Source organism: Notolepis coatsorum (assembly GCF_963971535.1).
Source record: "Notolepis coatsorum genome assembly, chromosome: 10".
Lineage (NCBI taxonomy): Eukaryota > Metazoa > Chordata > Actinopteri > Aulopiformes > Paralepididae > Notolepis > Notolepis coatsorum.
The window spans coordinates 111,660,135-111,683,870 of record NC_140174.1 but is presented as its reverse complement, the minus strand read 5'-3'; the positions used below and the strand labels follow the sequence as shown (position 1 = coordinate 111,683,870).

General features: G+C 43.8%; 1 protein-coding gene across 1 annotated transcript in view; it reads right to left on the bottom strand.

Moving 5' to 3' along the window:
• The window catches only part of loxhd1b (lipoxygenase homology PLAT domains 1b), a gene marked incomplete at both ends in the record, with an annotated part of 219,653 nt that overhangs the window by 187,315 nt on the left and 8,602 nt on the right, over nt 1–23,736 (bottom strand). Inside the window, 3 exons of the mRNA XM_084322732.1 lie at nt 3,959–4,057; nt 11,234–11,418; nt 16,700–16,780. Of these exons, the coding sequence (XP_084178858.1) occupies nt 3,959–4,057; nt 11,234–11,418; nt 16,700–16,780 (365 nt within the window). The remainder of the gene's footprint in view (nt 1–3,958; nt 4,058–11,233; nt 11,419–16,699; nt 16,781–23,736) is intronic.

Sequence of the window (23,736 nt, the reverse complement as noted above, 5' to 3'; positions counted from 1 at the left end):
TCTACCAGCCTGGGGTTTGCTGTAGACTGGAAGTAGAGTACTCCTCTTCCCAGTCAACGGTTGGAGTGCTATGGGCATCCCTCTCAGAGCGTGTTGTCGACACGCTCGGGAGGTTCCGTCCTAGGACGGTTTCGGCGCTGTCTCACATCACGTTTTTCACCGACGCCTCCCTCGCTGGAGACGCGTCGGGCCAACGCAGTAGGGGGCAGCTGGCAAACCATGCTTCCCGGTCTGCGCTACGTTCAATGTGTTGGTATTGAAAGCGGTCCTTCTGGTCCTCAAACGGTGTTGATCAGGACGGACAATACGACGTCAGTGTCGTATATCGACAGACGGGGAGGAGTACGCTCCCCCCGTCTGCACCAGGTGGCGGGCGGCTGGCTATGGGCGTCCTCCATCTGCACGGCCTGACGGCTCCCCACATCCCCGGCAGGGTGAATGTGGGTACAGGTGTACTGTCGCGGGGCGGTCCTCATCCTGACGGGTGGGGATTACGTCCGTACATAGCCAGGCAGGTCTGGGACCGATGCCGTGCCGCCTGGGATTCTTTCCCCATACATCTGTTAGGTCAGTTGTTGGGACGGGTACGCCACTGTCGCGCTTACGCGGGCAGATGGCGTATGTTCCAAGAGTGGTGTAAGGCGGGGGGCAGGGACCGGTGTCCTTCCCCCTGGATACTGTCCTTGTTACCTCTAGTCTCTCCTTGATAGACTGTCGGCTTCGACGGTGAGGGTATATGCAGCAGCTATATCCTCTTATCATGAGGGATTTGAGGGTGATGTTTTGTTCAGCCACCCTCTTGTGAAGCGTTTCCTGCTTGGCGCCCGACGCGTTAAGCCGGTAAAACGCTTTTTGGCTCCGAGTTGGGATCTTCAATTGGTCCTCGGTCGGTTGTCCTTGGCCCCGTTTAAGCCTCTTGAGCAAGCGCCGTTGGAACAGCTGTCGTTCAAGACCGCGTTCTTGCTGGCCGTCACCTCCGCTGAACGCGTGGGTGTGCTTTGTGCTCTCTCGGTACGACCAGAGTGCCTGTCTTTCGTTTCGATTGCTGTGCCACTCTGCTGCCTAATCCTGCCTTCGTGCCTAAAAATATCCGGAGTTCTTCCGCTCCAGGGATATTGTGGTTCAGGCGTTTCATCCGCCTCCTCACACTAGTGAGTTAGATGCGGGCCTTCACCTGTCATGTCCGGTCCGTGCTTGGGAATTTACCTCAGCCGTACTCAGGACCTCAGGGTTACCGAACAGCTTTTTGCCTGTCACGGTGGTTCTCGTGCCGGTAAGGCACTATCAAAACAGCGCCTGTCCCATTGGTTGTGTGAGGGCATTGCCCTCTGCTACACGTTGGCCAGGCTGGATCCCCCTGGGGCGTCAGGTCGCACTCCACTCATGGGGTGGCTGCCTCTGCCGCTCTGCTGGGTGGGGCCTCGGTGGAGGACATCTGTGCTGCAGCTTCATGGTCCTCCCCGGGCCCCTTTGTAAGGTTTTACCTCATGGACATGACCGGGGGTTCTGTCTCCCAGGCGGTTCTGGGGTCTGTGGCCTTTCCTGCTTCCCGTCCTTTGGTAGGGTAGCAGGAGTGTGTGGGTATGGGCCACAGTGTGTTGGGTCACACGTGGTTCCGCCTGTGCTGTGTGTTCAAGGGGTTCTAGTTCCCTCTTGCTCGCACTCGGGTGGAGTTGACTGCGCCCCCCCTTCATTAGGAAGGATGGGGTGACGGGACTCCCCAACCCCTTGATGTGGGCTTACGGGTCCTCAGGGGGTACATCTGTCGGGCCTCGCGTCCGCTCTACCCCATATCTCGATAGGCTTAAGAGCGGGAAGCAATGGCCAAGTACGATAATATAACGACAGGTTATGTATATAACCTAGTTATATGAGTACTGGCTAAGCGTCCCGCTCTTAAGCGGCCCTGAGTTCCCTTGGGAAATCTTTTCCTGGAAACAGGTTTTTTGCGAGGAAGAGTGTTTGGTGACCATGCAGAGTATCTCCTCTATAGGGGCGGGGCCCGGCAGGTGATGGGCGTATTTTTGTTTTCGTTGATGTGTACAGTAGGTACATGAGATGAGGTATATCTCGATAGGCTTAAGAGCAGGACGCTTAGCCAGTACTCGTATAACTTATACATAACCTGTCGATAACTATACACTGAAAGAAATGCTGTTTAAGCAAATCTGGTTATGGCAAGATTTCTTGAAAAAGTAATAGTACAGTATCGTAAGTAAACATATCTAGGGTTCTCTCTCCTGATTGGATAAAGTGGGGGAAATAATTCCAGACTTGGCAGCACCTAGAGTCTCAATAGTTTGAGCACAGACATATTAGAGCCTTTCAAGGGAGGAAACATGTAAACCGCACATCAAGCGGCTAAAAGCCGCCAGTGAATAAAATTATGATGTAAGGACAGCCACATTGCCGAGATATTGCTATCTTACTAGCTAATGTTAGCTAATATGAGCTAATGTTAGCTAGCTAGCTAGCTTGATTGATTGATTGAATTGAATGAAAACTTTATTAACAGATTGCAGAATGGGTACAATACAGTTAGGCTCAATACAAAAGAGGATGCAGACCAGAAAAAGACTTTCGTCTTGTTTACATCAGGGTCCCCCATTTTCAATTCACCAGGACATTTATGACATACAAGACATACAGATATATAGAACTGTGTAGTAAAAAGAGATAATAAAATATATATACATCCAAAGGGGAAGAAACTGTACATTGATGTGGGGGGGGGGGGGGGGGATTTGGTCATTTACAGGGGCCAATTTCTAATTGCAGCCACCCGTAGGTGCTCTTTGAGAGCGGTTTTGAAGGAGGGATTTACATTCCTTCACGGTTGTGGGTAGGGCGTTCCACATGTTAACTAGCTAGCTAATGTTAACAAGCTAGCTAATGTTAGCTAGCTAGCTGTGCTAACGTTTTGCCAGTTCGGTTCTGGCATTAGTGTTGCCAACGACGGGATGGTAATGGAGGGCAGGCATCCATGTTACAGCCAAGGAAACTATAAGAGAAGGGTCATCATGTCACCGTGTAGCGTGTGAATGGCCGACATTGAGTTGAATGGGATCATCCATCTCATTGTTTGAGCTTTAAACAGGTTGTTACCTTAGATAGGCAATGTGTTGCATTGTTAAATATAGCTAATGTTTGATATATTGGTTGATCTAAATCAAATATACCATCAGATAGCTGGTATATCTGGCATTTTAATACAGGCTTCAATAGAACTGGCACCAAGCAGAGCATAGAACTCTGGTATTCTGACGTGATGACCCTTCCTTCTTTTATAGTTTCTTTGGTATTCTGACGTGATGACCCTTCCTTCTTTTATAGTTTCTTTGGTATTCTGACGTGATGACCCTTCCTTCTTTTATAGTTTCTTTGGTATTCTGATGTGATGACCCTTTATTCTTTTGTAGTTTCCTTTTCCGGTTACAGCGTCTGCGTTGCTGGTAGACGTCACGGCAGCTTGATGGAACTTATTGTTAGAACAGTTGGTTCCTCCTTCAGAAAACCAAGGAAACACCTACAGTACCTGTGTCCCCAAACTCCCCGAAGACATTGAGAAAACACCTACAGTACCTGTGTCCCCAAACTCCCCGAAGACATTGAGAAAACACCTACAGTACCTGTGTCCCCAAACTCCCCGAAGACATTGAGAAAACACCTACAGTACCTGTGTCCCCAAACTCCCCGAAGACATTGAGAAAACACCTACAGTACCTGTGTCCCCAAACTCCCCGAAGACATTGAGAAAACACCTACAGTACCTGTGTCCCCAAACTCCCCGAAGACATTGAGAAAACACCTACAGTACCTGTGTCCCCAAACTCCCCGAAGACATTGAGAAAACACCTACAGTACCTGTGTCCCCAAACTCCCAGAAGACATTGAGAAAACACCTACAGTACCTGTGTCCCCAAACTCCCCGAAGACATTGAGAAAACACCTACAGTACCTGTGTCCCCAAACTCCCCGAAGACGTTGACGAACACGTCTGCGTCCGTCCCGCTGCCTTTGACGTCTGCGGTGAAGACACTCACAATATACTTATTATCTGCAGAGATGAGCGGGATAAACAACATGTCTAAATTGTATTGATATTGTTGTCACTTTCTCGCGCCTCAACTGCTACGCGTGTCTGGGATTTCTTACAGTTATAGGACATCTAATAAGATATCATCTTAAAAAGGAGCAGAGGAGATTGAAGAAATAGCCATAGCAGACTTGAAAAGAGACATAACATTATAATTATATATTATATTATATTATAATAAGGCTGTATATATTGTATACTTTCCGACTCCACAGCTGAGACCCTCATCCATGCCTTCGTCACCTCCCGCCCGGACTACTGCAACAGGGTCCTGTCCGGGGTTCCAAGCAAAACCCTGGACAGGCTCCAGTATGTTCAAAACTCAGCTGCCAGGGTTCTCACCCGCACCAAACCCTGGCAGCACATCACCCCCACCCTCATCCACCTCCACTGGCTCCCCATCAAATCCTGCATCACCTACAAAACCCTCCTGCTCACTTACAAATCCCTTCATGCTCTGGCACCTCAGTACCTCACTGACCTCCTCCACCCCCTCACTCAGTCATGGTCCCTGTGATCCTCAGGCACTGGTCAGCTCTCCATTCCCCGAACCAGACTGCGGACCATTGGGGACAGAGCTTTCAGCGTGGCAGCTCCCACCCTCCGGAACTCCCTCCCTGCAGAACTCCGCAACGCCCCCAACTCTGGACTCTTTCAAAAAAAATTCTCAAAACCCACCTCTTCAACTTGGCCTTTAACCCCTAATTTCCCACTTTGAATGTTGTGTCTGTCCCCACCATGTTTGTTGTTTTTCTTTTCTTTTCCCCCTATGTAAAGCAACCTTGGGTTTTATGAAAGACGCTATATAAAACAAAGTTATTATTATTATTTATTATTACCATATATGGGTGTTTATTTGATTTTGGGCACTTTTGGGAAAATCTATTTATCAAAAATAAAATTGCATAAAACCTTAAATTATCAATTAAGCTTTATAGTCATTTTGTCAGGAATCATAATATGAACATTGTTGTAAACATCACTTTTCCTAGAATGTCAGAGAACATTGTCAGTACCATCACGTTACCAAATAACTCTTTAAAATGTAAAAAAAAAAGTAAAACATTTGTGCTTTTAAGGCATTTATGTAACATTATACCTTACTTCTGATGTATTAGTTAGTGGTTTGAAATATTTTACTTGAATTTAAACATGCTTTAGATCTTTAGATATGCAGCATTTTAAATATATTGCTAGATCCTGTCAAGAAAGATACAATTACTACAACAACAGGTTCATGACTCTTGTTTTTCATACATAAAATGTTAAGGGAGGGCTTGTAATATAGGAAAACATGTGATTTAAACTATTTGTTACAAATTTGTTAAGAAATATGTCATGTGTTGGTAATGACGTACTGTTGTGGTAATGACGAAATGTGATGGGAATGACATTTAGATAGATTTATTGAATTCATTCATGGATACAGTAACACAACATCAGAATCATAGGTATTATCAACAACTGTTACAACAGGATAGGAACATCTAAGAAACCATCTAAAAAAAACACTGACAACCTTTATGGTTTCAAACAACATACTTTAACAGTAAGAGGTTTGTTCTTTTAACATGCCTACATCTTCTTCTCCATGAGGGAGCATACTTGTTTCCAGACAGAGGCATTGAGCATCATATGTCTTTTAGTAATCAGTTGAAACGTTGAAATGTGTATCCCTCTCATTTTCCAAAGTATTGTAACAAAGAGTTAATCACCTATCAAAGACACTCTGACACATTGTGACAACCAACCCCATCATGGGGATGGTTGTCACACACTATGGGGTTGGTTGTCACCATGTGTTTTAAAACTTTGAATGGGAAAATCTTAAAAAGAAGACAAGATTTAGATTTCAGATAATGATTGAAGAAGTGCGTCTTTAGTCGACGGCGAAAGATTGGATGGGTTTCGGCTGTCCTAACTGGGGTGGGTAGTTCATTCCAACATTGTGGGGCAAGGACTGAGAATAGACAAGAAGGCAGAACTACATTTGAAAGTTTAATTGCATTGACAAGTTGACAAATACATAACTTAATGCATCTTAATGAACATAAACAGGAAACACATCTTTAGGCCATCCTATATAACAAAATAAGAACACAATAAATCGGCCTAACAATAATAGCCTACACAACATGTCTAGTAAAGTACCTGCACAGCAGGATGTCTGGCAACACCACATTAGAATAGTATACACAAATATACTAGTATAATATAATAGTATACCCAAAAAACCCAAATATCGGTTATCGAATATCGATAATATAACAACCAAATATCAGTTATTCGATAGTTGCCCTTTATCTGGCACTATTTAAAAGTTTCACTGAGATCGGAATAAAGGAGTTTTTAAACCTATTTAGTCTAGAGCGTGGAACTCTAAACCTTCTCCCATAGGGCAGTAGCTCATACTCGGCATGTAAGACATGGGAGGGGTCCGAGACTATTCTATTGGCTTGCCTTAGAGTAGCCTGTTAAGAAATAGACTGCAGGGATGGGTGACCTTTCACCCCTATGATCTTCCATGCAGTCTGCATCAGACGGACCAGTTTGGACTTTAATTGTACAGACAGGTTACCAAACCAAGCTGTAATACCGTATCTGATGAGACTCTCTAATACAGATTGGTAGAAAAGTAACACATTTTTTTTATCTACACCATGAACTCTAAGGCGACGTAGAAAGTGCAGTCGTTGTTGTAGTCTGCTACACAGGCTATCTACATGGGTGTTCCAGGTTAGTGTGTTATCGACAAAAATCACAAGATATTTATATGAAGAGACCGGCGAGATGGACTGTGTGTCGATGACCACAGGCCTGTGGTCCCCAACACCTCTGGGGTCAAACACCATCTCCTCAGTCTTAACTGATTGAAAATGTTATTAACATATTGCAGAATGGGTACAATACAGTACGGCTCAATACACACAATTGTTAAGGGGATGCAGACCAGAGAAAGACTTTCATCTTGTTTACACCAGGTCCCCCATTTTCTATTTATAATGAATTGTAAGTAGGGTGCAACTAGCACTGTGCAATCCATTCTTTGTGGATCTAGCCCTTAATGTTGCTAGTCTTTAGCACTTTGTGATGGAGCAGTTTGTCAGCCATCAGTTGAGTGTTTGCATGTGTTTTACACAAGCATGTGTCCCTATCACGGACGGTTGGCCTCACTATCCAAAATGGGCAGGTTTTCCATAACTTACTATAGGAAATCTTGAGCTGTGGATGTTCATTCTTGAATTTCCGCCAAAGACTGTACGTTTCATTCAGAAAGCGCTTTTGCATTTTCACTTTCTTCTGCGTCAATGTGTCTCTCTTCCCTGTTGTTGCCCGTGAGTTATCATCACGTTCCAGAAACTCTTTGACTTTTGTCCTGGTAGAGAGAGGCAATGCATTTGCATGTTTCTTCTGAAGTCCAGTTCCTCTTCTGTATTTCCGCATCATCTTTGCAGAGAATCCAAGTTCCTTTTGAGCCAGATACACCAACTTGTACTTTTTCAGAATTCCCCCCCTTAGAATCTTTGAAATTACTTGCTTCTCTTTAGTGTTGGTGTCTCGCAGCTCTGACACTAGAGTATTGTGGAACAATATAGTGTCTTCCTGAGATCACATTTCTTTGACTTCATTTGTTGTTTTGATTTTGATCGTGGCGATTCTTGTGGTTTGAGCTTATTTGACAGTCTTTCATATCGTTTTTTATATTTCTCCATATTTCGTTTTGCTCTCTCCAACATCAGGTTGGCTTCACACAGATCTCTGTAGACTTTACTTCTGTTTCTGTTCACCTTTTTTCGTCCTCTTTGTTGTGGGGTTTCTTGTGGTGTAGGCTGATTGGGACTTTCACATCTGGCAATAGGGACAGGGACAGCATTGTGTTGCTCAGGTTGTTGTGTTGGTGACACTGGTGGCCTATTCACTGTTAGGTAGTCATCCATATTTCATATTTGCTTATCGTTTGTTCTTTTGTTTCTTTGATTCATCATTGATGCCTTTTATATCTTTGTGTGCATTTGGGCAGCTGAGATATGCATTGCAGCTTACCCCTCACTTTTCTCTTTTTATACCGCTCTTTTTCTTTTTGAAAGTATCTTTGATATTGTTCTGGATCATCTTTAAGTCTGTCTCTGTATGATTTTGACCTTTGGCCTGTTGATTTAGGTGCCATGGTGAAGACACTAGCACAAACAAATACAAAAACCAATAAATAAATAAATAAATAACAATAAATATCAGTTATAAATGAGACACAACATATATTTACATATACATATACATACAAGTAATGTTATCAAAAAAAAAGAGCTATAAACGGATATCTTTGTCATTACCACCACACGTTGTCATTACCACCACACTTCATTGTGTGGCGGTAATGACCGAGATGGTAATGACATTTTCTTACTTTTAAGCTAACAGCTAGCATAACATCAAACTTGCTTATATTAATTTTTTATTTTTTTTTAACTTCATTTTTTAGCGTTTATCGCTTTTTCTGGTCAAGCATGACCGACAGATGCAGGGTGAAACGGGAGGGAGAACAGGGGTAGACATTCGGCAAATGACGGCGGGTCCGGGAATCGAACTCTGAGTCAACCAGATCCGTGACGCAGCACGGTATTCCCCGACGCTTTCGCGTCGAGGTACATGGTGAGCTACTGGAGCTCCCCTATATTCAATTCTTAGCTAGCTAGCAATGTACTCAATGTACCTACAAATATGAAGAAGTTTGACTAAGATTCAAAAGCATTATCAAATTATAGTGTGTTTGGTAATGACACACAATAAACATATTCTGTAGTATGAGTAAGTAAATGTGAAAATATCTTACATTCCTGGTGATCAAAATGTCAGTCTTCCACTCTGACAGCTCCACTGTCACTACAGGTTGTAATGGGTACCAAAGCAAGGGGCGTAGCCAACACTTCATTGTATTGCAAATAGTTCAACGTGATGGTAATGACACAGATATTAAGGGACAAACCTATTTTGATATTTTTTTTTTCACATATTGTACTTAAGTTAAATATTTGGCAGAGAATCATTGATTCAAATGTAGTTATAGTAATATATACCTAAAAGTATTGTTTTTTAATAGTTTTTTCTAGAGAAATACAAGACCAAACGTTAAACTCTGGATTGGGACAAGGTGAAAATGGTCAAATTCCAACATTAAACAACAAAAAATAAGATAAAAAATGTATGTTTTAAATTGAATAATTAAGTCTAGGTAAGTAATTAATTATACTAATCAATGATAGCATAAAGAATCTGGATTTTTTTTTTCTTTCAAATATATCCCAGGGACATGAAAATGCCCAAAATCAAATAATCACCCATATATATATATCCACATCTGTCTGTCTAATCATGAAATAAAAATCATTTCTGAAGGGATTTTTATAAAATGTGGACCTGTACTATAAGACTTCAGGCTATGGATCCGCTGTGTTTTTCAGCTTATACCTATTTAAATTTTTTGATATTGCAACCACTACAGAAAAATGTGAGTACACCAAGTTCAAGTTCAACTCAAGTTCAGACCTCTGTTACTCTCTTTCATTAGCACTAAAAGTGATTTACCTTTTTGCATTAGTAACTTCAGTATGTTATATTTCAAAAGAGACCAGGCTCATGCATGTGCTATAAGTATAAAGTATAAAGCTATGCTTTACAAAAAAAAGTATGCAGTCCTCAAGTTCAAGTAAAGAAAAAGAAAATGGCCAATTTTCTGCCAGCCTGTTAAGAGCTTAACAGCCCTAAATGTAAAGTTTCATCCTTATCTGGCCTAGTTTACTGTCACCTGTGCTGACTGTTACCTGTGCTGACTGTTACTTATGCTGACTGACACCTGTGCTGACTGACACCTGTGCTGACTGACACCTGTGCTGACTGTTACCTGTGCTGACTGACACCTGTGCTGTCGTGTTACCTGTGCTGACTGACACCTGTGCTGACTGACACCTGTGCTGACTGACACCTGTGCTGACTGTTACCTGTGCTGACTGTTACCTGTGCTGACTGACACCTGTGCTGACTGTTACCTGTGCTGACTGACACCTGTGCTGACTGACACATGTGCTGACTGACACCTGTGCTGACTGACACATGTGCTGACTGACACCTGTGCTGACTGACACCTGTGCTGACTGACACCTGTGCTGACTGACACCTGTGCTGACTGACACCTGTGCTGACTGACACCTGTGCTGACTGACACCTGTGCTGACTGTTACCTGTGCTGACTGTTACCTGTGCTGACTGACACCTGTGCTGACTGTTACCTGTGCTGACTGACACCTGTGCTGACTGACACCTGTGCTGACTCTTACCTGTGCTGACTCTTACCTGTGCTGACTCTTACCTGTGCTGACTGTTACCTGTGCTGACTGACACCTGTGCTGACTGACACCTGTGCTGACTCTTACCTGTGCTGACTCTTACCTGTGCTGACTCTTACCTGTGCTGACTCTTACCTGTGCTGACTGACACCTGTGCTGACTCTTACCTGTGCTGACTGTTACCTGTGCTGACTCTTACCTGTGCTGACTCTTACCTGTGCTGACTGTTACCTGTGCTGACTGACACCTGTGCTGACTGACACCTGTGCTGACTGACACCTGTGCTGACTCTTACCTGTGCTGACTGACACCTGTGCTGACTCTTACCTGTGCTGACTGTTACCTGTGCTGACTGACACCAGGTGATGTTAAATGTTTCATACTCAGAATCGGTATACCATGCGAAGCCCTGTTCACGTGTGAAATGAAACGCATAGTAGTTAGTCGTCCTCCACCCTGGCTGGTCAATAGGGAGGTGGAGTCACGTCGCTTTGGACCGCCCACGAGGTCCACCCGTATAGGGATTCATCATTGGGAAAATGGATTATAATAAATAAATAAATAAAATAAAATTCTGCGATTGTTTTTTACAATTAATAAATATTTTCATGTTGAGCTATAGATTGTGGATGAATATGCACAGAAAGGTACACCATGCAAATGTTAATGCTTTTTGTTTTAAACGAGACCATTTAGAAATGGTCAATGGGGGAATTGCATTGCGTTTTCAAGATGGTGGACCGACCGGAAACAGCAATAACGTAACCACTACACCTCCCTATGGTGTCCCTCTTACATTTGAGCATGTCGTTGGGGTCGATGGTGCCCAGCAGGTCCCTCACGTACAGGCCCTCCCCCTCCGTCTTGCTCAGCCAATTGCTGCAGGCGAAGTAGAACCTGAGGTGGGGTCTGATCACGTCGGTGACGATCACCCGGTCCAGGTGCCAGCTGGCATTCAGTCCCGTGTTGTCGTGCTCGATCCTGGAGGAAGATGGGACGGTAAGGGCGGAAGAGGGGTGTAAAGCAGGGCAGGGCCGGCCCGTGGGTCTGTTGGGCCCTAGGCGAGAACATGAAAATGCCCCCCCCCCCCCCACCTTCATAGTAAAACATTTTAATCCGAGAGAAACACTATAACTGGTGAAATTGATTAATCAAAACTACATTCAATCATCGTTGCAGACACCTCATTTCACCAGTTAGTGTTTCTCTCGGACGTTGCGTATATTGAAAAACAATTATTATAATATATATATATATGTATGGCCCAGTGGAGGCTGCTGACCAAATTTTTAGGTGAAGCACAAATTATTATATTATATTATATATTAAATTATATTTCTTAAACATCCCCAACGCTGTAACACCCCCATTCCTCCCAGGTGTCAGGCTCCTCATTCGCTTCCATTCATTTTGGGGACCATGTTTAAATATCATACTTCTGAAGTATAAACAAACTATACTGCTGTGACGATTTCAATAAAACATTCTGAGTCAATGGTATGCAAAACTGTACATTGGAATATCTTAACATGTATTTACCACCTTCCTCTGCACGAGGCCACAGATGGGTTTTATGTAACACAAGGACAATGAATGAATGAATGAATGAATGAATGAATGAATGAATGAATGAATGAATGAATGAATGAATGAATGAATGAATGAATGAATAATGAATGAATGAGAACTTTATTTAACAGATTGCAGAATGGGTACAATACAGTACGGCTCAATACACACAATTGTTAAGGGGATGCAGACCAGAGAAAGACTTTCGTCTTGTTTACATCAGGGTCCCCCATTTTCAATTCATCATAACATGACATACAGATAGACAGTACTGCTATATCTATATATGACATACAGAGATATAGACAGTACTGCTACATCCAGACATTTATGACATACCAGATCTACAAATATACATTACTGTTTAAGAGTACAACGCCTGTCATATAGACCTATAGCGTTGGAAACTCTGATTAAGGAGAGGAGGAGAAGGAGGAGGGGAGAGGAGAGAAGAGGAGAGGAGAGGAGAGGAGAGGAGAGGAGAGGAGAGGAGAGGAGAGGAGAGGAGAGGAGAGGAGAGGAGAGGAGAGGAGAGGAGAGGAGAGGAGAGGAGAGGAGAGGAGAGGAGGAGGAGGAGGGGAGGAGAGAAGAGAGAGGGAGGAGAGAGAGGAGGAGGAGGGAGTTGGAGGAGGGAGGGGGCCACGGCGGACCAAAATAAATCGCTTGTTACCCACAGAAAAAAAAATTCACTCACCATTGACGACGTTACTTCTTAGGAGGAAATAGTGTCCCTGTCGCTCCTTGTAAATGAAATCCATCCTTCGCTCTTTTCTGATGAAACGTTCAATGACCTCCTCTGCAGTTGCAAATCCAGCAATGCAACAAACGGCAGTCTTTTTTGTGATCTAATCGATCCTTCATTTGCGTGAGGATGCTGTCGAAATCCACTAAACATTGTTCCGTTGATGCGAGGCCCTGTGCGAGATTTAAACGTGAGCCCCCCCCCTAAAAGCGCTGCCTGAGGCTGGGCATGATACAGTCAACATATAGCAAGAGAGAAGAGCGAGAGAGAGCTCCCGTTCTACAGTCAATATACAGAGAGAGAGAGAGAGAGAGAGAGAGAGAGAGAGAGAGACACAGACATTGGAAATAAACAACCCAAAACCAGAGCAAATTGAAATGCTATTTGGCCCTAAACGGAGAGTACACAGTGGCAGAATACCTGAGCACTGTGACTGACTCAATACTAAGAAGATCCTTGACTAGGTACAGACTCAGCGAGCACAGCCTAGCCATCGAGAAAGGCCGCCATAGGCAGACCTGGCTCCCAAGCGAAGACAGACTATGCACCCACTGCACACAAGATGAGGTGGAAACCAAGCTCCACTTCTTAACAACCTGCCCACTATACCAAGACATATACTTCCCACAAATTGCAAACACCCAAAGAGACTTTGAAAACATGGACAATAACTCAAAACTCCCATACCTACTGGGAGAAATACAAGAATGTGAAATAAAGCCCATTTGAATTGAAGAGAGATAGATAGAGCATGTCTGTGTGTGTGTGTTAGAAAGAGAGAGATAGAGAGAGAGCATGTCTGTTTGTGTGTGTGTATTAGAGAGAGAGCATGTATGTGTGTGTGTGTGTTAGAAAGAGAGGGAAAGATAGAGAGAGAGCATGTGTGTTTGTGTGTTAGAGAGAGATATAGAGCATGTCTGTGTGTGTGTGTGTTAGACAGAGAGCATGTATGTGTGTGTTAGAGCAGTGGTTCCCAAACCTCTCCTCGAGACAACCTAGCCGTTCCATGTATTTGTTAAATTCCACCACCAGCACACCTGATTCAACTAATAAAGGGCTTGTTAAGTTGAATCAGGTGTGCTGGTGGTGGAATTTAACAAATACATCGAACGGCTGGGGTGCTTCGAGGAGAGGATTGGGAAGCACTGTGTTTTAGAGAGAGAGAGAGAGAGATCAACGGCGGGAATAGAATAGGTTGCATGAAAAACTCACCATAACGCAGTATCAATGGCAAAGTTGGAAGGAGACGACATCGACGCATTTTCCGTGGAGATGAAAAGTACCAGTCCCTTGGGAGTCCTAGTTTATCTGCCACACGTTAGCACTCGATAACTTAGCAATTAGCTAAAGGCAGGGACACGTAACTAGCGTTAGCTAACGCTAGCTAGCATTAGCTAACGCTAATTACGCGTCCCTGCCTTTAGCTAATTGCTACTAGTACTAGCCGACATAGCTATAGCCTGACTGAAGGTTCTAACATGCAACAACTTTCATCTTCAGTCCATCTGCCGAACATCCTCTTCGTCTTGGCAAAGTTGGCATAACCATCATACTTGGTATTGATAACAAGCTTATGGCACACGGTGTTATTTCTTCTGCTCCATGCTGAATAGATCCTGTACGGTACAAACGTGTCTATCTGCAGAGCAGCAGAGCCGCAGAAACCGGAACACTATTCTACAAACGTGTCTATCTGCAGAGCAGCAGAGCAGCAGAGCCGCAGAAACCGGAACACTATTTTACAAACTTATAATGTGAAATATATAAGCATGTAAGCAAAACTAGATTTTAGGTCTGTGATGAAAAATGGCCTCGCAGGAAGGCCCCCCTTTCCCGCGAGGCCCTGTGCGACTGCACTGCTCGCACACCCCCTGAGGCGGCCCTGGTGACACACGTTCCATTTTCAGGACTCCGATTCAGACAGTCACCCAAGCTATTCACCCAAATAAAGTTTTCATTCATTCATTAATTTGCTGTCTCGTTATAACACAAACAGCTCACCATGAACCATGACCAGCTTAATTACCTTAGTTAGCATCCAAGCTAGCGTGATAACGTTAGTAGTTATTAGCATCCAAGCTAGAAACTGCTAGGCTGCCTGCTTACAGTACCTGCAATAATGTTGTCATACTCCTGGACAGATAGACTTGTTAAATCATAATATCCACAGGTGTGTTGTGCTGGTCCTCAGTAAATGTCCCGCAGGCGAAGAATAAGTTGCTATTAAAGTGCTAAATGTTAGATACACTAATATAGAGGTTTCGAACGTGGCTGCCATATATTTTATATTTATGACCTGACCATCTCTCCCATACCAACCTCCTGCAAATCATTACCTTCTATCCTCTTTTTACCCCCGAAAAACCCATTCAATATAGTTTGCTGTACCTCAAATGTAACCCCAGGGCCCACTTTGCCTTTTTTATGTATCAGTCTGCTTTTTGTGTATTTTTTAGGTGTTTGTTGTTGCTGTCATTCTGGGGCCAGGTCTAGCTCAGAAAAAAGGGATCTATGATCTCAAATGACTACTTGGTAAAAGGTATAGCAACTGTCATGCAGGAATTGCAACTCTAACGTGCTACACACAAGTAAAACAGACATAATATTGCAAACACTATAGTTCTAAACAGTGTATTACAAAATCTTTGTATCTACTATAGACAATTTGCAGTTATATCAGTGTCACCTGAAAACATGTACATGGGTAAATGTACATTGGTACATGTAAAAAACATGAGTTTCAAGTTTCTTTAATAGTTGTCATACAGAAGTACAGAATAATTTTATACAAAATGGTTCTTTCTGCTACGCTCCAGAGACTGTGCTAGGCAAGAGATAAGTATGGAATAAAATAGTATACTGGCATTTTTTTTACAGAGGAAAACATATATATATATATTTTTTTTTGGTCTTTTTCCCCCTCCATTTTCCTCCGATTTTCTCCCATCCCAATGTTAGTCGTATGCCAATTCCCAGTCCCTTCCTGGTCGCTGCGCAATTACCCCCCACAGTCAGATCATCTGGGAGAGTGGAGGCTACCACGTGCTTCCTCCGACACACGTCCAGCCAATCACCGCTTCTTTTCACCTGGCAGCGCGGATTCTCATTGAGAGGGCGTAGCGTGTGGGAGGACCACACTATCCCCCTCACGTCCAATCCGCGCTTAGCAGGCGCCCCGACCGAACTGTAGGAGTCGCTGTTTACAACGACCCGGACCCACCCCGCCAGCTTCTCCCACCCTCTGATACAGCCAATTGTATCAGTGCAGACGGCCAGCCAAGCTGGTGACAACCCCGGAGCTGTGAGCTGGATTCGAACAGGCAAATCCAGCTCAGCTCCGGGGCTGGTGACGAACGCAATCTCCGCTCGGCCACCTAACCGCCCCCAGAGGAAAACATTTCTAATAAAAAAATAATAATAATAATAATTAAAAAAAAATATATATGTAAATTAATAATAATTATGAATTATGAGTGAATTTGTGTTTCACATGTTGTCATAGAGAAACCTCCACTGGTATGGCCTTGTAGGACGGGTCGGCCCTGGGTGTAAGGATTCCCCCGAACGTTAAGATTCCATTTTGATCACTATGAATTGAAAATGGGGGACCCTGATAAACAAGACAAACGTCTTTCTATGGTCTGCATCCCCTTAACAATTGTGTGTATTGAGCCGTACTGTATTGTACCCATTCTGCAATCTGTTAAATAAAGTTTTCATTCATTCATTCATTCACTTCCGATTTTTAAAGGGATGTTTCTGATTTATTTTGGAACACTAGTATTGCTAACAGATCTGTACCTGACTTCAAACAGACATGTCATGGGTCACAAGGTCAAGGTCTCAGTCTCAAAAGAGAATCCTGGTTCTGCCTCAGCTGAGCAATAAAGGTACCATTCTGTGGTTTGTATACTTCAGTATGAGGGCATTATAAAGAACAAGCTCTCGTACCTGATCTTCTTTATGGGTCCCACGTTGTGGGTTTTAATCCTGAACACGTCTGTCTTGGCCCTTTCAAATGCTGTGCGGCTCCTGAGAGACACAATACAACAAGTTACTACATCCATCCAGTACTACATCCATCCAGTACTACCTCCATCCAGTACTACCTCCATCCAGTACTACATCCATCCAGTACTACATCCATCCAGTACTACTGTACATCCATCCCAGAATATTCCAGAGCTATTCATTCATTCAATGTGAAATGCAAAGCACATTTAGGAAACCTCAGAATTGAGTTGCATATTCACTCTGAACACACCAAGCAGCATTAAAAGTGGGGCAAACATTTGACAAATCATGCAACGTATAGAGATGCAGATTAATGATAGACAAAAATCAGATAACACGTGAGTAAACAACTGACACCATCATCACCACCTACCTGGCTTCTCTCTCTCTCTCTCTCTCTCTCTCTCTCTCTCTCTCTCTCTCTCTCTCTCTCTCTCTCTCTCGTCAATTCAGGTGCAGAATGCAGGTGTGATGCTGTCAGCGGAGCAGCTGATTGACGTCTGTGGGCCAATTACTTCAGTAATATAACCCCGCCCCAGATGTCTGCCAGATCGTAACTTCGTATTTCCCATCCTACCTGGCTCTTCACCCTGTTCACTGGCTCCCAACAAAGACATGCTCTGACCCCTGCCTGCCTGACTAACTCTATTTGCCTTTCCAGGGCCCTCATTCATCAACGTTGCGTACGCACAGATATGTGCTTAACCCGTGCGTACGACCATTTCTAAGCAAAGTGTGGGATTTATCTATTTGAACGTGAAATTGACTTTGTGCGTATGTCTACGCACAGCCCAGAGCATGCGTAGCTGGCGCCCGTTGGTAGAATATATTAGGCGTGTTCGAGATGGATTTCGGTTCGCCTCGATAGTAGACGAGAGTAGCCGAGTGAAGCCGGGGGAGGAGTTAAAAAGGCGGACACTTCCGATTTCACGAGAGCCTCTCGCCTAGTCTCGCATGGCAGATACGCTTTCACGTCACCACACACACATTACACACCTGTCCAGCTCATTATAATGCGATGGCCGTGTGCAAAATTAGATCAGATTCAAATGTACAGCACACCATACTGCTATAGTGGAATATACTATTCATATACCATAATGTATACCATCTTGTTGCGCGCTCCTGGCCGCACGCACACACAACACACTGCTGAATAATTCTGTTTTGCATCAATATATATATGTATACTGTGTATATTGAGGCAAAACAGAATTATATATACAGTATTGAGGCAAAACAGACGACGCATGTGTGTATGTGTGTGTGTGTGTCTGACAGCTTGAAGTTTATCATGATGATATGATAACGCATAACATAATAAAGTTTTCAATCAATCAATCAATCAAACGTCTCATAACTCCCTGGCTGTCACGTGGCTGGTGACTGACAACTTTTCTGAGCCAATAGGTGCTTTGCGCGACCATAGCAAGTCGCTTCCCAGCCGGGAGCAGCCGGGTGAGAGGTACTGTGGCGCCTCGCTCTGAAGGCTGTGCGTGGCTCGCTCCCGCGAGAGTTCCGCGCCTCGTCTCGTCAGATTTTCAGAGCATGTCGGACAACATTCTAACCGTCATGCAACGCGTTTGGCGAGGCCGTAGTAAAACCTGCGCAGATCTGCGTCCGCCTATCTCATCTCGAACACGCCTAATATTACAACAAGGAAATAAGCTTCTGTGCATTAGTTTCAACACTGGCGTGTTCTGTATGAACCGTAATTCATTATAGTTCATTGTAAAATAGCAACAGTAGTGTAATTATGGTCAAAACCCTATAAATAGCATTTGGAATAATAGGTCTTTATCTCCGAATGAATGCAGCATGGTTTATATAGCGTTATCGGAATATACGGGGTGTACACTGACTGTCAACTCGTTATTATTTTGTGCACAGACCGCAGAAACACGGGAACGTTTTGATAATATTTAAAAGGCTTTACGTTAAATGAAACAAGTGGAATTTCGAAGCTGTAAGCAGAATACAAGTCATCTGAACACCCACGATATAGTGTTCTTCCCGCTTCCTACTGTATAAGAAAGAATAAAAAACGCATTGCAATGAGAACAAAGGGTGTAGGCCTATGTGTATTACAAAACCATTGCAATAATGTGTCTTAAATGAATGAAAAGCATACATGCTCTCGACACAGAGCATATATCGTGTGGGTGATATGACTTCTATTATGCTTACAGAATTCCACGTATTTAGTTTTACAATGTCAAAGCCTTTTAATATAAATCAAAACGTTCCCGTATTTCTGCAATCTATGCGCAAAATAATAAGGAGTTGAGGTAGATACACACTCAGAACGTATTACATGCTGGTATGCTGATAGAGTAAACTATTATATGAATATGAGTAAGGGATAATGTATAGCTACGAGGTCATTGTCGCAAAATAATTGACCGACACAGAGTTTAAAATACAGAGCCGCCTCCGCGAGGTGTTTTAAACGTCAGTGAAGGTCAATTATTTTGCGACAATGATCGAGTATAGCTATACATTATCCCGCTTATTACATGGCTAACTTACTAACAATATACCTAATTCATTTGACATCGACTCGCAACAGTAACACTGGTTCTGGCTCCGCTGAATGCACAGCGGTCATTATTGTCCCACAGCGGTCATTATTGTCTGATAACTGACCTCTGACGCGCGCTATTGAGCAATCACAAGCAAGCATTTCGGCGAATGTGAAAACGCCATGTAATAAAGGCTATTAATGCAATGAAAACATATTATTTAATGTTTTCATAAGCGTAAAGATACAACAGCTAGATGAATGATCAAGTTAGTTTACTGTGCAGGGTTCGCAGGGCTGTGCATTGTGCTATTATATATGCGCAAGTTACTGTTGCATAATGTAGGCTATGGCTGCTATTATATGTAATTCATATAGGCTACCTAATAGTATATGATTTTTAGAGGCATCTATTTTGTTGTCGGTATTAGGCTAATACCGACAACAACAGGGGGGACCCTGATGTAAACAAGACAAACGTCTTTCTCTGGTCTGCATCCCCTTAACAATTGTGTGTATTGTACCCATTCTGCAATCTGTTAAATAAAGTTTTCATTCATTCAAAATAGATGCCTCTAAAAATCATATTATAGCCAATCGAACACAACTAATAAAGGCATTCATATTACAGCGAAGTTTCTCAGAGTTCTGCTCGGGTCAGTCCATTATTTCACATCCCATGGGGGGTGTTTCATGACCATATATGGATAATCATGCACAAACATTGACGGTAGAACAAAGAGGTATTTATCAACACGGAGGAGCGTAGGACCTGTGTACGCACAGGTTGATAAATCCCAATATTTCTGTACGTGCACACATTCTAAATTCTGTGCTTACGTATGAAAATAGAATACTTTCTAAGAAAAATTGATAAATGAGGGCCGGAACGTATGAGGACCTGCACCTGTTTTGATCCCTGCCTGGTTAACTACCCTGTACCCGCTTCAACCCCTGTCTGGCTGACTACTCTGTTCTGTGTATCGACCCCTGCCTATCGGACTCCCCTGGGCCGTGTACGCCCCTGGGCCCTCATTTATACATTTTTCTTAGAAAGTATTCTACTTCCGTTCGTAAGCACAGAATTTAGAATGTGTGCACGCACAAAAAAAACGGGATTTATCACACGTGCGTACACAGGTCCTACGCACACCTGTCTTGATAAATATCACTTTGATCCTACGCTTGAGCTCGTGCATGGTTTTAAGTATTTGCATATAGCACCGCCCTTAATTAACCATATACGGTAATGGAACACCCCCATGAAATGTGGAAAAGTGGACTAAGCCGAGGGAAGCGTGTTGTACACGGTGATGTCGGATATTATATCTATTAACTTCCTAAAAGACCATTGCTGCCTGGACACCGCAAACACTAATAAAGACCATTAACCACTGTTTTGCCGTTGCCCGTTGGTGTCATTAATGCATGCTGGAATAAGAATGCCTTTCTTCATTTAATTTTAATAATTATTATATTACAATAAAAGACAGCTCCGTCTTTTAATACACACATATATTGTACAGTAACGTCAAATAAATACGTACAGTCCCCGCTGAAATAAAGGTTCTGCACGCACATACCAGCAGTGATCTACAGCATAAAAGATAGCCACTTTATAATACTATTCTGAGTAGATAATTCATCTGTATCGCAACAGAGTCACGGATCTGGTCGGGGCAGGTAGCATTATGTCGGGAAAATCTTTATGAAATAAACAAATGTGAATTAAAACATTTAAAACGAAGTTTAGCATATTAAATCGTTTTATAAGCTTTCTGAGTAGATAATTCATCTGTATGCAACAGAGTCACGGATCTGGTCGGGGCAGGTAGCATTATGTCGGGAAAATCTTTATGAAATAAACAAATGTGAATTAAAGAATTTAAAACGAAGTTTAGCATATTAAATCGTTTTATAAGCGTATAGCTTTTTTCGTGCTGATTTGAGAAGGGTCCAGCTGCAGAGCCGGAGAGCAACGCTCTCAGGGCCAAGATAGCACTTATACTATTTTGAGAGAGACAGCAGAGAGACAGACAGACAGACACTGTTCCAGTGTGTGTGTGTGTGTGTGTGCGTGTGTGTGTGCGTGCATGCGACTACTAGTCTCCTAGTAGAGACTCAGCCCCCCTCCTCTGGACCACCTCCTAGTAGAGACTCCCCCCCCCCCCCCCCCCCCTGGACCACCTCCTAGTAGAGACTTCTCTAGGAAGAAGACGAAGATGAGGATTAATGACTTGACTTTTCTGGTTACAGCCTTGTACTGCAGTGAAAGGGTTAAGTTTTGCTTGCGGTGGTTGCAATTCCCCCTCCTCATCGCAGCCGGTCGTACAGTCTCTACTAGGAGGTGGTCCAGAGGGGGGGGGGGGGGGGGGGGGTCTCCACTAGGAGGTGGTCCAGAGGGGGGGGGTCTCTACTAGGAGGTGGTCCTGAGGGGGGGGGGGTCTCTACTAGGAGACTAGTAGTCACACACACACACAGTGTCTATATCTGTCTGTCTGTCTGTCTCTCCGGCTCTGCAGCTGGACCCTTCTCAAATAAGCACAGAAAAGCTTATAGCTCCAATTTGGGTCCCAAATTGTGGTACAAATGAAGGAGGTGTCTCGGGTAGTGGACTCTAGTTAATATTATGTTCTCTCTGCCATTAGACTGCCCCTCATTCATTCATTCATTCATCCCTATATCTGATGCTATCTCTGTAAACAGTTCCTGCGAGCGCAGTCAGTGCACCTGATAACGCTATATATAAACCATATGCTGCATTCATTCGGAGAGAAAGACCTATTCCACGTGCTATTTAGGGTTTGACAATAATTACACTACTATCGCTATTTCACAATGAACTATAATGAATTACGGGGGTCATACAGAACACGTCAGTCAAGCTTATTTCCGCCTTGAAACTAATGCATGCAACTGATGAGAGCTATGCCGTCCGTCTGCAGTCCCCATATTCTACCACAGGGCGTCGGCTACGCATGGTCCGACCTGTGCTTAAATATACGCACAAAGTCAAGCACAAGTTCAAATTGATAAATCCCACACTTTGCTTAGAAATGATCGTACGCACGGGTTACGCACATATCTGTGCGTACGCCACGTTGATAAATGAGGGCCCTGGACGCGTGTAGCTTATTCCCAGCGGAGGAGTGCGTCGCGTGCTTCCGCGTTTTCTCTGATTGGCCATGACGCCCATGTGACCACGGCAGCGCGAGAGAGCTGCAGCGCGGAAATAGGCTGTCTATTGCCTCGCGCTGCAGCGCGGAAATAGGCTGTCTATTGCCATTCTCTAAGACAAACTCTAACCTTAACCAGCTCCTTAACAGCGCCTAAACGTAACCCTTCTAACCTTAACCAACTCCGAAACAATGCCTAACCTTAACCTTAACCTTAACCATGCCTAACCTTAACCTTAACCATAACCAACTCCGAAAGAATATTGCCATTCTCTAAGACAAACTCTAACCTTAACCAGCTCCTTAACAGCGCCTAAACTTAACCCTTCTAACCTTAACCAACTCCGAAACAATGCCTAACCTTAACCATAACCAACTCCGAAACAATGCTTAAAGTTAACATGCCTAAACTTAACCGGCGAAAGAATGCAAGTTTATAAAAAAAAAAAAAAAATTGAAGGGATTCGAACTTATCACCAACGGACCGCAGCGCTGCCAGTTGAGCTAAGCGTCGAATGAAAAACATCTGGGATTACGGCTACATAATGCCGCAAGCTCTGCCGCTCCGCTCTGCGGCTGCCGCGGGGCGTGTCGCAGCCAATCAGGGAAAACGCGGAAGCACTCGGCAGCACTCTTCTGCTGGGAATAAGCTATAGGCGCCCTGGACTGTACGTGTGCTTCCCCCGTGTATCGACCCCTGCCTGAATACCTGACCATTCTACATTTATTTTTATATACCCAAACTGAGTTTGAACAAGACATGTCTCTGTATCTGCATGTTGGGTTCAATACGTCAAACCGTGACAACCTCAACCACCACCATCATCACCATCACCATCACCATCATTATCACCACCATCACCATCAACATCATCACCATCACTATCATCACCATCATCATCATCACCAGTGTTGGGCAAGTTACAGTTACTAGTTACTTCTTCCAAAAAGTTACTAAATTACTTACTCAGTTACAAATTATAAAAGTAACTAGTTACTCCGGCTGTCTGCGTTGCCTCCGGCTTGGGCCAGTCGTCATACTAACTCAATTGGCAGAGTTAGCGGTGGAAGTCGATGGGTGGTAATCTGGACGTTGTGGACAGCGACTCCTACAGGTCGGTTGGGGGCGCCTGCACAGCAGAGACACTAAATGGTGGGGGTAGTGTGAGCCTCACACACATTACACCTCGCCAATGAGAGTCCACGCTGGCAAGTGAAAAGATGTGACAGGCTGCCTCCTCGTGTATCGGAGGGGACACGTGATGCAAGGCTTCTAT